General features: G+C 47.9%; 2 protein-coding genes across 3 annotated transcripts in view; one reads left to right on the top strand and one right to left on the bottom strand.

The window, feature by feature from the left end:
• The window catches only part of NINJ2 (ninjurin 2), a 98,207-nt gene extending 92,325 nt beyond the window's left edge, over positions 1-5,882 (top strand). The window contains exons 2-3 of the mRNA XM_081311183.1: positions 4,868-5,099; positions 5,702-5,882. Of these exons, the coding sequence (XP_081167309.1) occupies positions 4,868-5,099; positions 5,702-5,868 (399 nt within the window). The 3' untranslated portion in view covers positions 5,869-5,882. The remainder of the gene's footprint in view (positions 1-4,867; positions 5,100-5,701) is intronic.
• A 2,323-nt stretch (positions 5,883-8,205) lies between these two features.
• B4GALNT3 (beta-1,4-N-acetyl-galactosaminyltransferase 3) overlaps positions 8,206-13,724 on the bottom strand; it is a 106,175-nt gene continuing 100,656 nt past the window's right edge. For both annotated transcript variants that reach the window (XM_081310163.1, XM_081310162.1), the window contains 3 exons: positions 13,463-13,616; positions 12,746-12,872; positions 8,206-10,324 (listed from right to left, as the gene is read on the bottom strand). In XM_081310163.1, the coding sequence (XP_081166289.1) occupies positions 10,216-10,324; positions 12,746-12,872; positions 13,463-13,616 (390 nt within the window). In that variant the 3' untranslated portion in view covers positions 8,206-10,215. The remainder of the gene's footprint in view (positions 10,325-12,745; positions 12,873-13,462; positions 13,617-13,724) is intronic.

Genomic DNA, 13,724 nt, shown 5'->3' with positions numbered 1-13,724 from the left:
CTATTTTTAAAAAAATGTTCTTTTTTAGATATACATGACAGTAGAGTGTACTTTGCCGTATTATACATACATGGAGTTTAACTTATTCTAATTAGGATCCCATTCTTGTGCTTGTATATGATGTGGAATTTCTCTGGTTGTGTATTGGTTTATTCTTTCTTTACCACTGAGCCACCACCTTTTTATTTTTTTATTTTAAGACAGGGTCTTGCTAAGTTGCTTAGGGTCTCACTAAATTGCTGAGGCTGGCCTCAAACTTGTGAACCTCCTGCCTCATTCTCCTGACAGAAGGAGGTGTGCACCTCTGCACTTGGCAGTATTGGTTTTATTCTTGAACTCTCCTTGGACACTCAGGTCTGGTTGGTTTTCGGTTGACCTATTCAGACTTGTGTCCTTTTCAGGCTCCCATCCCGGGGCCTCCCAGGAGTCCTGTCCTGTCGGTGGATTCCTGGAGGCAGAAATGCCATCCTGGCTGCTTTTTTGGATCCTGCACGCCACCATGTGGACATTCTGGAGAACTGGTGCCTTGAGAAGATGAGAGACGACAGGCACCTCGCCCGGGTCACCACCTTAAGCAGACCCTGGAAAAGCACCTTCAGTTAGAAGCAGTCCAAAATTAGCACTCCTTAAATTGAATTTAGAGAGGAGAGGAAGAGGTCTTGAATTTAGTAGAGGATGAGATTGAGGCGTGCAGCTCCTAGACTCATTGTGAATTTCCACAACTCTGTGGAGCTCAGGGCTTTCCAATTAGATTCAACAAAAGCCAACCAGCTCTTAAAAGTTTGCAGAGACTGGGGATGTAGTTCAGTGGTAGAGTGTTTGACGAGCACTCGCCCTGGGCTCCATCTCCAGAGCTGGGGGAAAAAAATAAAGTGAAATTTACAAATAACAATAGTCTATACCCCACCCCCATTCCAAACTGAAGATTGGACCCAGGGTGTTCTACCACTGAGATACATCTCAGGACCTTTTTTATTTTTTCATTCTGAGACAGGGTCTTGCTAAATTGCTTAGGATCTCACTAAGTTGCTGAGGCTGGCTTCAAACTTGCAACCCTTCTGCCTCAGCACTTGAATCACTGGGATTAAAGATATGCACCACCAAGGCTATGCCCAGATTGGGATATTTTATGTAGAGGCTGAGGAAGATCTCTCTGTTCCCAAGTACTCCTCCTATCACCATTTATTTAGTCAGTGCTGAAAACACTGTTAGAGGTTTGAGTTTAAGGTTTTGTCTACTCTTCATATGCAAATATTCAGAGAAAGGTGTCTCCCTTGAAGCTAGATGGATCTATCAGATTCTGAGCTTTCTAATTGGGTTTGGAAGGAAGAAGCTACTGAACAAATTCGAGTGTAGGGTGGGAAGAGGAGGAGTGAGTGGGCATGGGGTAGGAACTGGGTAGAAGTACTCTGAACACGTAGGTGGGTGGCTGAATCAGAGACTCTCATTGTGACGGGAATGGGCTAGGACCACAGGTTGTAAATGACCTCTGGCCTTTGTGAGGTGTTGGCCCTGGGATCTCTGTCCCTAATCAACCAGACTGTTGGTCCCTGACAAGCCCAGACTGGCTTGGCACTCATTTCCAAAGGCTCTGAATGAGGTGTGTGGCCTCCCAGGTCCACACAGGTCCTCATCCTGACACTATCCCCACCTCCTCCAACTCACAGCCCCCAGTACTGGCTGAAACCCAGGCCCCAGAAAAATCTAACAGAAAGGAATAACAGAGGCAGGTACTCCATTCCTTCATGTCTACAGCCCTGTTTCCTATTTCCCTAGGCTGTGGGCCCCAGGCTGATGTTGGTACCTGTGAAAAATAACTGGCAACCAGGGTCTGGTATGAATGACCAGCAGCCCAATGGGTCAGTGCTCATCAGGGACCTGGGAAAGAAGTAGCAAAATGCTTTATCCCACCTTGGGGAGACACAGTCCTGAGCACCACCTGACATGTATGGTCAAACTGTGTTGAATGAATGGTACCTGGAAGTTGAGTATATACAGATTTTGATGATTTAATAATGTGCAACCACTTCCCCAGAGTGGTTCCTTTGTGCTTGGATCTTCCCGTGGGTGCATTGGAAACAGAAGTCTCAAGGCACGCACGCGGCCAGCACTGATGCCATCTCTCAGGGCAGGTGCTCTTTGTTGGCATCCCGGTGACCCAGAACCTTCCTTGACTAGATACATGGATCCTCCTGGCAAAGGGAGTGAGGGGCCTGGAGTTTAAAAATGAAGGTCACATAGAGGCTGAACTTCAAAGGCAAACTTTAGGAGGACTGGGAGACAGGGACCCCTTTCTGTTGACTTAGGACAGATTTGGTTCAGTCTGCAACAAAAAGAATGTGTGGATTAGAGGTGGGTTTTTTGTTGTTGCTCTGTTTTGTTTGTTTTGTGATACCTTAAATTGGTAAAACAACTGAGCTACATCCCCAATCCTTTCTTTCTTTCTTTCTTTCTTTCTTTTTTTTTTTTTTTTGAAACAGGGTCTCTCTAAGTGGCCAAGGCTGCATAAAATATATAAAGCTTATGGTCTTGATTTAGGGTGGATACGAGAGGGGACTGAAGTGGCTGGTCATGAGAAGGGAAAGGAAGAGAGAACCGTGAAAGAATAGGAATAGATGCCTTTTCTCCCAAAATGACATGGTCCCAAGGGAGGGTGCATAGCTCAGTGAATTAAACACGAGCTGCCTTTCAATCCACTCAGTCTCTGAACTAAGAATCCTGAAAGGTTTTGTGTCCAACTACAACTAACAAATAAATATTTTAAAAAATAAACAAAATTTTAAAAAGTGAAATTTACAAATAACAATAGTCTATACCCCCACCCCCACTCCAAACTGTGATCCTCCTTGACTTAGGACAGATTTGTGATCCTCCTCCCTCAGCCTCTTAACTTACTGGGATGACAATAGTGTGCCTGACCCAAAACAATTATTAATGCTAATTCTGAGATTATGCTATCAGAAAAGTTTGGAGGGGCTGGGGATATAGCTCAGTTGGTAGCGCTCTACCAACTTTCCCTGCATACACAAGACCCTGGGTTAAATCCCCAGCACCACAAAAAGAAAGTATGGAGATCGTTGCATTTCAGAACATTTTCAGGGTTCTTACAGTCCAAAGTTCTGGTTACATGGGTTTCTCCTCCATCTTAACTTACCTCTGTAATTACCTGTTAAACAGAAAAGTGAAGTGCCTTGCTGTGGTCACACTGAGTATAAGACACACCCAGATCCTCTGAACCTGCCCCATCCACCCACCCACCCATCCATCCATTCATCCATCCTTCCATCCACCAGACCATCTGTCCATCTGTCTGTCCATCCACCCAAATAGAGAGCCATCCTGCTATGGTGACCTTCTGGGTCAGCTTCCCTACCTCCAAGCAGTCACATCTTTCACGTTTTTCTCTTCCTTTCCCTTCTCATGACCAGCCACTTCAGTTCCCTCTTATATTCACCCTAAATCAAGACCATAAGCTTTATATATTTTATGCAGTGCTGGGAATCAACTCAGGGCCTCACCATGCTAGGCAAGCACTCTACCACTGACTCACATCCAGAGACCACAAGACCATAATGTTTAAATGAGTCTCCTTACATCTGGTCCATCCTGGTTCAATCTATCCTAAGCACCACTGCTAAGTCAATCTCCCAAGTGTTCTTAAATGACTGCAGATGGCCTGCAGCATCCAGTGTGAATTTCTTGGACCACCCCAGAGGACCTTACCATATGCCCTGTATTGCGATTACATCCTTGGAGTTAGAGGTTTCTTGAGAATAACAGTTTTATTTTATACTCCAAAATCAAATATAAATTACATTTTAATAAGCCCTAGCTAAAAATTATTTAAAATATTAAATTAGCTTGGGAGGCTAAGGCAGGAGGATCAGAAGTTCAAGGCCAGCCTTGGCAACTTAGCAAGGCCTTGTCTTAAAAATAAAAATAAAAGAAGGGTTGGGGATGTAGCACAGTGGTATAGCACCCCGGATTTAATCCTTGGTATTGAAAAATAAAATACTGTTTTTAACTAGCATGAACTAATTACTGTGTGTATATATACATGTTTACATACATGTATTCTGACAGCCTATACTTAATGGCCAATATGTTTGTGAACAGGGCTGAGGCTCCAGGGTTCTTAGTTCAGGGACTGAGTGGATTGAAAGGCAGCTCATGTTTAATTCATTGAGCTATGCACCCTCCCTTGGGACCACGTCATTTTGGGAGAAAAGGCATCTATTCCATTTTACCCAAGCTTCAAATCACCTATTGCTGGATGTATCAAGGTGTGAGGGAAAGTGGTCCTCCGTAAAGTAGACGTCACAGCATAGCATCACTTCGGAGCTCAAAGTTTCTGTAGTCCAATGTTTTATTTATTTGTTTATTTTAAAAAATATTTATTTTTTAGTTGTAGTTGGACACAATACCTTTATTTTATTTATTTATTTTTATGTGGTGCTGAGGATCGAACCCAGGGCCTCGCAGGTGTTGCTAGGCAAGTGTTCTACTGCTGAGCCAGAACCCCAGCCCTCTTTTGTTTATTATATGAATTTATTTTGTCTGTGCTTACTTATTTATTGAAACAGAGTCTCCCTATGTTGTCCAGACTGATCTCAAACTCCTGGGTTCAAAAGACCCTTCACCTCAGCCTCCCAAGGACCTGGGACTGCAAGTCTGGGCCACAATGCCCAGTAGCCCTTTCTTTTTCTTCAAGCCATAAACCCATAAACCATGCAGGGCCTCACCATCAATGGTGAGGGCATTCCCACCTGCTTTGGGAAGGGAATTAAAATCTCTCTCCACTTTCCTGTCTCTCCACTGCTTCCCTTCTGAAGTTCCCTAGGTTAAGTCTGTGCTTTCTCCGTTACAGCCTGGGAACTCCAACCCCAGGAGGAACCAACCCATCAACCTGAACCATTATGCCACCAAGAAGAGTGTGGCAGAGAGCATGCTGGATGTGGCTCTCTTCATGTCCAATGCCACACGGCTGAAAGCAGTGCTTGAGCAGGGACCATCCTCTCATTACTACACTGCCCTTGTCACCCTCATCAGCATCTCTCTGCTCCTGCAGGTGGTCATCGGAATCCTCTTGGTTGTCATTGGTGAGGAGCCAGTCCCCTGGGTTGGCACATGCCAATTTAGATACTTAGTGTTAGCCCACTGCATCTACAAGTGCACAAATAACTCCTGTTCAGCAAGACTAGAAATCTGTTCTATCCTGATATCCCAGAAGATGGACACTCCACAATACCTGCCGAATGACTGTCTTTACTCACTGTGGCAGAGTTCCCTACAGGCATTTTGGTTTTTGGTTTTGGTATGGAGGATTAAACCCAGAGGTGCTTAACCACTGAGCCACTGAGGCTGGCTTTGAACTTGTGATCCTCTTGCCTCAGCCTCCTGAGCTGCTGGATTACAGGCGTGAGCCACCGCACCCAGCTCCCTATAGTATTTTGTGATTATTCATCTCCACTCTTGGAAGAACCTGTTTAAATTCCCAAATCCTATCCCATGAAGTACCATGTGCTGTCAGGAGGGCCAAAGGCATTTCAATTTCAGCCCAACAATGACCACTTCCCTTGATTTCTGCCATGTGGATCTCTGAAGTGCCAGATTTTCTCCAAGCTAGTGCATGTGGGGAGGGAAGCTCCAGGGTGTGGCTCCTGCTCTGATCCTCCCTTCCCCGCTCCCTACTCCTCCACAGCACGGCTGAACCTGAATGAGGTACAGAATCAATGGCGACTAAACCAGCTCAACAATGCGGCCACCACCTTGGTCTTCATCACTGTTGTCATCAACGTCTTCATTACAGCCTTTGGGGCACAAAAGACAGGCTTCCTGACTGCCAGGGCCTCAAGGAATCCTCTTTGAGCATAGCCTGGGACCTAGGTGAGGAAGAATGGGAGGTTCCTGATCTAAGGGCTCCCCCAGGTGGCCCATCTGTCACCTCTGGGGGTTGGGGTAAGAAGAATCTCCCTTGCCAAGCCAAAGGGGAAGGCCTATAGGTCTAGGGCCAAAGGGGTGTCTTGAAGAGTGGGGACTGGTTCTTTTTTTTTGGGGGGGGGAAGAGGGTACCAGGGATTTATCTCAGGGGCATTTGACCACTGAGCCATATCCCCAGCCCTATTTTTTTTATATATTTTATTTAGAGACAGGGTCTCATTGAGTTGCTTAGCGCCTAGCTTTTTGCTGGGGCTGGCTTTGAACTTGCGATCCTTCTGTCTCCGCCTCCCCAGCCGCTGGGATTACAGGCGTGTGCCACCGTGCCAGGCAGGGGACTGGTTCTTAATAAGACCTACCCTAAGTCCCTTCTCCCAATGAGTGACTCCTATAGTTCTTAGGCTCAGATTATTCCACAGCCTGGGATGGGCTGGAAGCTAATGTGGCTAGTATTTGGTTCAGCCCATCTAGCAAGAGAAAGACAGAAATGTGAAATGTCTCTTTGGTATTGTCTAGCAGCTCTTGTTACTCAAATTATGGTCCGTGAGCCAGAAGAATCTACAAAATCACTTGGGAGCTGGCTTTAGAAATGCAGTACTTCAGGCCTCCATTCCAGTCATGGAATCAGCACTTGCATTTTAGTAAGACTGCCAGGTGAACAGTGTCTGCATCCAAGTTTGAGGAGCACTGGTCTGTCCTGCTCTCCTCATTGCCTCTTGTCTGCTTCCTCTACAGGTTACTGGTCCTGGAACTGCTTCTGCCTCCTTCCTCCTTGATCTGCCATGCTAATGGGCACTTTCCACAGCCCCTGGGAGAGCTTCTAAAAGGGCAATATAGATGTGCTGGCTTCTTCCCTAGAGCACCCGAATAAAGATGTGATACTTTACTGGTCTAAGGGACTCCACCTTGTTCCACATTCCTGAGCTCTGACTCCAGTACTGCCAATCTTCCCTCCCTGGCAGCATCTCCTGAGCCTATGGCAGGTTAATGTAAGATCAAGCCTTTGGTTCTGAGCCCACCCCATGCCCTCCCTCTGCGCCAGGCCTCAGTTTTCCCTTTGTGTAAAATGGATTAACTTCTATCTATAAAAATCTCTGTGAATCCAGAGTCAATCTCCTTGTCTTCAGTTGTGAAGGCTCCAGTATCCAGGCTGGTGTCTGAATGCCCTCTCTGTGTCCTGGAAAGGGATTATTATATCTCCTACCTCAATCACAGATTAATGCATTTATGCACAAACCTTTTCAAGGACCTACTGAAACCTATAATAGCTTTCACATTACAGTGTCTCCTGCTGGGTGTGGTAGCACATACCTATAATCCCAGCAATTGGGGAGGCTGAGACAGGAGGATCAAAAATTTTTCAGGCCAGCCTCAGCAACTCAGCAAGGCCCTAAGCAACTTTGTGAGATCCTGTGTCAACATAAAAATACATAAATTAATTAAAAGGGCTGGGGGTGTAGCTCAATGGTAAAGCCCCTAGGTTCAATCCCTAGTACCCCCCACCTCCAAAGTGTCTCTTAAGCACATGTTTACTAAATACAAATTTTGATCTTCGCTCAGGCCAAATACAACGAGGACAGTCAACTTGCAAACAGAAGTGATTTTTCATTTTTATTGGTCTTGCACATGCTAGGCAAACACTCTACCACTGAGCTACATCCCCAGCCCTATCTGCTATTTTAATTAATTAATTAATTTTTTTTTTAATTTTTGCAGTGCCAGGGGTTGAACTCAGGAGTTCTCCACTACTGAGCCACATCCCCAGACCTTTTTATTTTGATAGTGTCTTACTAAGTTGCTGAGGCTGACCTTGAACTTGTGATCCTTCTGCCTCAGCCTCCTGAATCTCTGGGATTACAGGCATGGACCACAGCCCCATCTGTTAACTTAGAATAAGCTACCCCTTGGCTCTTATCCACTGCTCACCAAACCATCTGGCCCTATAGCTAGCCTTCTTCACCCAGGGTGTCTATAGTCATTCTCAGCTGAATGGCCAATTTCCATTAATTTACTGAACAGAAAATGCCTGGTCTACTATCAGACTGTGAGACACCAAGGACAATGTTATATCCTTGAACAAACCACAGCATAGAACTCGGCAACTTCCCCAAACTAGCAGCAAGGGTGGAGGGCAGTGAGGGAGGTCCTCGGCATACCTCTCAGAGGGATGGAGATGCAATCCTTGTGCCCCTCAATTCAACCCTCTTCCATGATGGGCAACAGGAAAACACAAGAGCCATTTGTTTTCTAAGAAGATGCTGTATTTAATGCTTTCCCTCCCTTCACCCACTCCCTCCCCTCACCCAAGACATTTCTCTACAGAGTAGGGGCCATGTCTGGCCCTTCTCATTAAGGCAGATGGTGGGGAGGTAACAGACATCAAACACAAGGCACTGGCCCAAGGACAGAGGGGTGTGGGCAGGGCAGGGAAGGCTGGGCTGGCTCCTGGTCCTTAGGAGAGGTGGATAAAGAGGGCTGTTGGGACTGTTGCCTCCAGTGCAATGCCAAGAATAAGAGTGGCCCTAAAACGAAAGCTGGCACCCCAATCAGCCAACTGCAGTCCTAGCCTACCTCCTATGCGGTCCTTTCCAGAGGGTACAGTCCTGAGCAGGGACCAGTAAAAGCCACCGCCCAGGGGGGCAGGTATGGCATACAAGCCACGGCCTATTAACGAAACGTCTTGTCCTTCTTGATTCCTTAGAGGAAGGCAGGATTCTCTCCAAAGTCCAGAAGGTTCTCAATGGGCTCCGTCCTCCCACATGCCACGGTTTTGCTCTTGGTGAATGCAGAGCCCACCAGGTAGACCCTAGCTCTGAACGTTGTGATGTAGACTGTCACAGCATGGAGCTCCTGGGCCCCGCTGCACCTCCCAACAGGGAGGCCCTGTGCTCAGCTCCGTCCACAGACTCTGGAGTTCAAGATCCAGCATCCAATGCACCATTGGTGAATTCAACAGCAGCAGTAGAAAAGTCCCCAGCCACAAAAGTACCCGGGGATTATTAGTGCAAGATAAGTGCATGATCATCAGGTGACATAAAGGGTGGTCGCAGACTGAAAAGGCCAAGGGTGATTTTCCCTGAAACTGCTTTACTTTTCAGTTCCTCCTGCTCCCCTCCCCTTGGGGAAGATACCTTTCAGGACAATACCCTCAGCTCCCCACACCTCTTGCCTTGCCCACTTCCTGTCTCGAGGTCTGAGGTTTCACCCACACCCCTTCCTCCTCTTCCCCTCAGGGACAAGCAGCTGGGGCTCTCCATGCAGGAGGGCAAATTCATAGGGGAGCTGGGCTTCTGGGATTCAAGTTTTCCACTTCCCTTTCCATCCCTCTCTGCCTGATTTCTGCCTCCTCTTCTCATCTACACAAAGTTGATGGATTACGTCCACATCCTCTTTGCTTGCCTCTTTCTATCCTCTCCAGAGGCCTTATCTCACAGGTGAGCTGGGAAGGGAAGGGGCATCTGTCTCTGGTCTTTTTCATCTTGTGGGTTCTGCATGGCCCATATGTCCAACACTGGGCAAGGTAAGCCCAATGCTCATTAGTTCCCGATCTCCCAACCCCACCTTTGTACCTGGACCTGGTTGCCAGTTCTGTGCTTCCGGTCTGAAGTTAGTGCCACCTGGAGGGATTAGGTTAATGCCCTAACCGACGGCCTGCGGTTCAGGGGCTACCAGGAGAAATGTATGTGTGTTTAGAAGGCACAAGCCTGGGCTAGAGCTAGACCTGCTCCACGTGTGGCCAGCACCTCTGGAAGGGACAGTGCCCTAGGGACACATCTCTACACACAAATGGATCTGGGATCTGCGACTGGGATTACTCCTTCAATGTACAACTTCACCCCATTCGCAGTCAATGCTGGGTCTGAACAGCAGTTTTGGTTCTTGGGTTAAAAAAATAAACCCCCCATTAAAATATGTCCAGCGGAAGTTTCCAGTTTCAATAGCCAATACTCCCAAGAGGAGCATTGGGTGGGGGTGGGGGTGACTGGAATGCACCTTCATGGATAACAACAGTATTGCTCAAGCAGGTCTATCCTTCCTTGACCTGGCTGCCCCGTCTGTCTCAGGAGCCGTTCTCTCTCTGTTGATTGAGTGAGTGGCAGAGGAGTTTTGGCACCTGTCTCTGCATGAGGGGACAGCTCCGGGTGGAAAGGGGAATTGGCTCTGAGGCCTCTCGGGGCCTAGCCATCGCTTCTGCCCCCCTGCCCTCCCCTTCTCCAGCAGCGAGCAGGGGCGCTGGGGAACAACAGCAAGTCAAGGAGCTGCACGTGGCTCCAGGGACTACGGCATCTTCATTTGGCGTCGGTTCCACATGCCTCGCTTGGAATGGAAATGATGGAAGAAATTCCTGAGGGAAAGACGCTCCACTTCCAAGCCTGCTTGGAGGATCCTGAAAGAGGGAGGGGCAGGATGAGCCCACGGAAGCACACACAGCAACTGGGAAGCAGTTCGGGCCCCTGAGGAACTGACCCTCTCACATCTACGTCAGACCCTGTTCCTCCTTCCCCTGGTCACCTCCCGTGGAACGGAGGAAGTTGGGTGTAGTGGAAAGAGTGCGGGCTTTGAAGCCCAGCTGCTGGTGTTAGAATCCCAGCAACGTGTCTGGGCAAGTCACGTCACCTGTCAGAACCTGTTTGCTATCTTTAGAAAGAGGATAACAATTTTATAAATATATGTGCTATTTGCATCCATCATCTCTTGTCTTCACCACTACTTCCAACATACATACACATATACATACATATTATACATAATATAATACACATAAGTAGATATGATGGATGTAAAGCACAGTTCCTGATGCCTAGTAACAGCAGTTCAGCTCACAGGGCACTCATGGTAGTATCTGAGAGAGTCAAAGGGCTAGAGTTGGAGATTCTATCCCCAGGCCCTGCCTCTGTTCCTTCTCTCTCTCTCTCTCTCTCTCTCTCAGTGCTGGTGATGGAACCCCGGGCCCCTTGCATCTCCAGCCCTCCCTGTTCCTTTTCTATTTGCATAGCCCATCAGGTGACCCTTTCACAAGAAGGCCTGCACTTCTGACAGAGCTGCAAGTAGCTGGAATTGGAAACAGATTCATTCTCTTTGGGCCTTAAAGGAAGCAGGCAAGTTAAGAATCATGACAGACATCTGTGTCAAAGCACAAAGCCCAGCTGGGTGCATAGTGGCACACACCTATGACCTCAGAGACTGTGGAGACTGAGGCAGGAGAATTCCAAATTTAAGGCTAGCCCTGATAACTTAGGCAGATCCTGTCTCAGTGTAAAATAAAAACAGCTGGGGAGGTAGCTCAGTGGTACAGTGCTTGCTTAGCAAGTGTGAGGTCCTGAGTTCTATCCCTAGCACTGCAAAGGGGGGGGGGAGGAAGAAACGCCCCCAAAACAAGAAGAAGAAGCCCCCCACCCCCCCCACACACACAAACACACAAAGCACAGCACAAAGATCAAGGGTGATAGTAACCACTATACTGGGCTTCCCAACTTTTGAGATCAACTTTGACCTAGTTTTCTGAGATCTGAGTTATCTGACATAACATCCCTCGACATCCCCCTTTTCACTTCCAGTTCTCTGGGTATTGTCACCTTCCATCTTGGGGAAAATCACACACAGGCCTAGTTTTTAAGCTTCTGACACTTAAATGGGAAAGATCTGGGGCAAGTTATTACCTACTCTTCATGACTCAGTTTTCTCCTTTGAAAAATGGAGAAAATTACACCTACCACACAGGGGTTTGGGGAGAGAGAAACAAAGGAATATGTGAGTCACCTGCAAAATACAGGTGCTCAGTGATTGGTGGCTGAATCTTGTCCCATCTCTCAGGAAGAAGTGCATGCCTTTGTCAAGGTCCCCTGCCCCAGGTGCTCCTGACTTTGCCCTGTCCTCCTCCTCCAGTCACCCTTCCAGTAACTAAACCCTTTCCTCCCCCTCCTTCTCCTTTGCTCCTTTCTCTTAAGCTCAACTCTCAAGGTACCTCTTTCCTTCCCTTTCTTTTAGCAGCAAACTTCTTAAAAGAGGAATATCATGCAATTATAGGCAGTAACTTCCTCACTGCCCCTATGTTCCTTCCTCCCCTAAACTTGATGTCACTGCACATTTTTTTTTTTTTTTTTTTTGTGGTTCCAAAGCTTGAACCCACAGCCTCATCAGCCTCATGTGTGCCAGGTACACACCCCTGAGCCACATCCCCAGTCCTCACTGCACAATCTGGCTCCTTGCTAAAACACTCGCTCCCAGCCCTCCTACCACGCCTACAGCCTGTACTGTGTTCTCCTATGTTCCCCTTCTTCTCTAAATCTCCTCCCCCACTGATTCCCCAAATCCCACAACCTCCTGGATATCTTGTTGTCCTTCAATGCTTCTTTTGTGAACCCCAAAGTCTTTCCTGACCCTTGGCCTATGTCTCCCTTATCTATTTCCACACAGCCTCTGGCAGCTGTGGTGGGGAGATCTACCCAGTTTGGGGACAAGGCAGTGATATTCGCCAGAGCACCTCACCTGGTGTTGAGAACATTACCACTTGAACTTTTACAGATCAACTGTTTTTGCTTTTCCTCTGACAGTTTACTGAGCAGTTTAATTGTCACAGCAGCCTTGTGACACAGACAGCAGCAGTATCATTCCTCTCTGCTAGCTTACAGAGTGTGTGTGAGGCAGTCACCTGAGAGCTTCCTCAGAACCCATGCCTTTTACTTGTTCACTGGGAAATCGGCAGCCAAGGGGCACAGCTGGGTGATCCAGCTCTGTTCCTTCCTTAGAGCACAGTATGGAATGCAATTCCAGCAGATGTCTTGGACGCCCTCCTTTCCCTAGTCACCTGTCCAGCAGCTCCCAGTCTTCTCCACCCCAGCGGTCTCGGAACTCCTTAGTGTTCATGCCCCCGATCTTGTCTAGGTCTGACTTGTAGATGCCAAGCAGCCCAAATCCATTCACCTCCCAGTAGCCTGTGGACAGACAAGAAGCTCCGGGTGAGATGAGCCACGGTCAGAAGGAAGAAATGTAAAAGGCTTCTGGGCTGTGCTCTTAGAGGCTTTTCTGAAAGAGGGAGGGTGGGGGTGACTAAAGCTGAATGCTGTCTTAGCTGAACAGGTCCCTTGCCTGTTTGGGCAGAAGCCCTCTAAAAAAGGTTAGGGTCCACCAAATATAGTACTGACCACAGGCTGATGACAGGATCTGACAACAGCAGCCACACAACACACAGCTGCAGTTCAGTTTACTGCATTTTCCTCTTCCCACCTTCATATCCTCACAGGGGCACAGCATGCAGCACACAGTAAATTTCTAATAAATGTTTGGCAAATTAATGAAGGGGAAGATGGGTGGGAAATGTTCACTGCTGCATCTCTGGCTGTGGCTGTCAGCACAGCTCGGGGCACTTCTCTCTGGACTGTCCGGAGGCTCAAAGGTCATGGGTGGGGGGGCAGGGAAGGAAAAAAGGATGACGATGTTCACAAATATGACTGTTTTCAGCTCTGAGGTTGAGAACCAAGGCCACAAAGGTTTTTCCTCTTCCCTAGCTCAGAGCAGGGCTCACCCTCAGGCCACTGCGGGGTGGCTCCGCAATGCAGCCTCATCACCATTGGGGCAAAGGCCATCTTGCCCTCCACACAGTGCTTCCGGATGGTATCGATGACTCCAGCAGGGAAGTGGATATGGAGGTCGCAGAGGAAGATGATGCTGTGTGGGTCCTGGGGACAGAAAGGGCAGGGTCAGCTGTGCCTGTGTGTGGCATTGGGGACCAGGCTGCAGAGCCAGAGTACATGCGTGTGCATTACTGGGGCCACCTGCCTCCCACT

Source organism: Spermophilus citellus, assembly GCF_964194105.1.
Source record: "Spermophilus citellus genome assembly, chromosome: 10".
NCBI classification, from domain to species: domain Eukaryota; kingdom Metazoa; phylum Chordata; class Mammalia; order Rodentia; family Sciuridae; genus Spermophilus; species Spermophilus citellus.
Note: the sequence above shows the minus strand (reverse complement) of the source record. Positions and strands in the feature narration are given on the sequence as shown.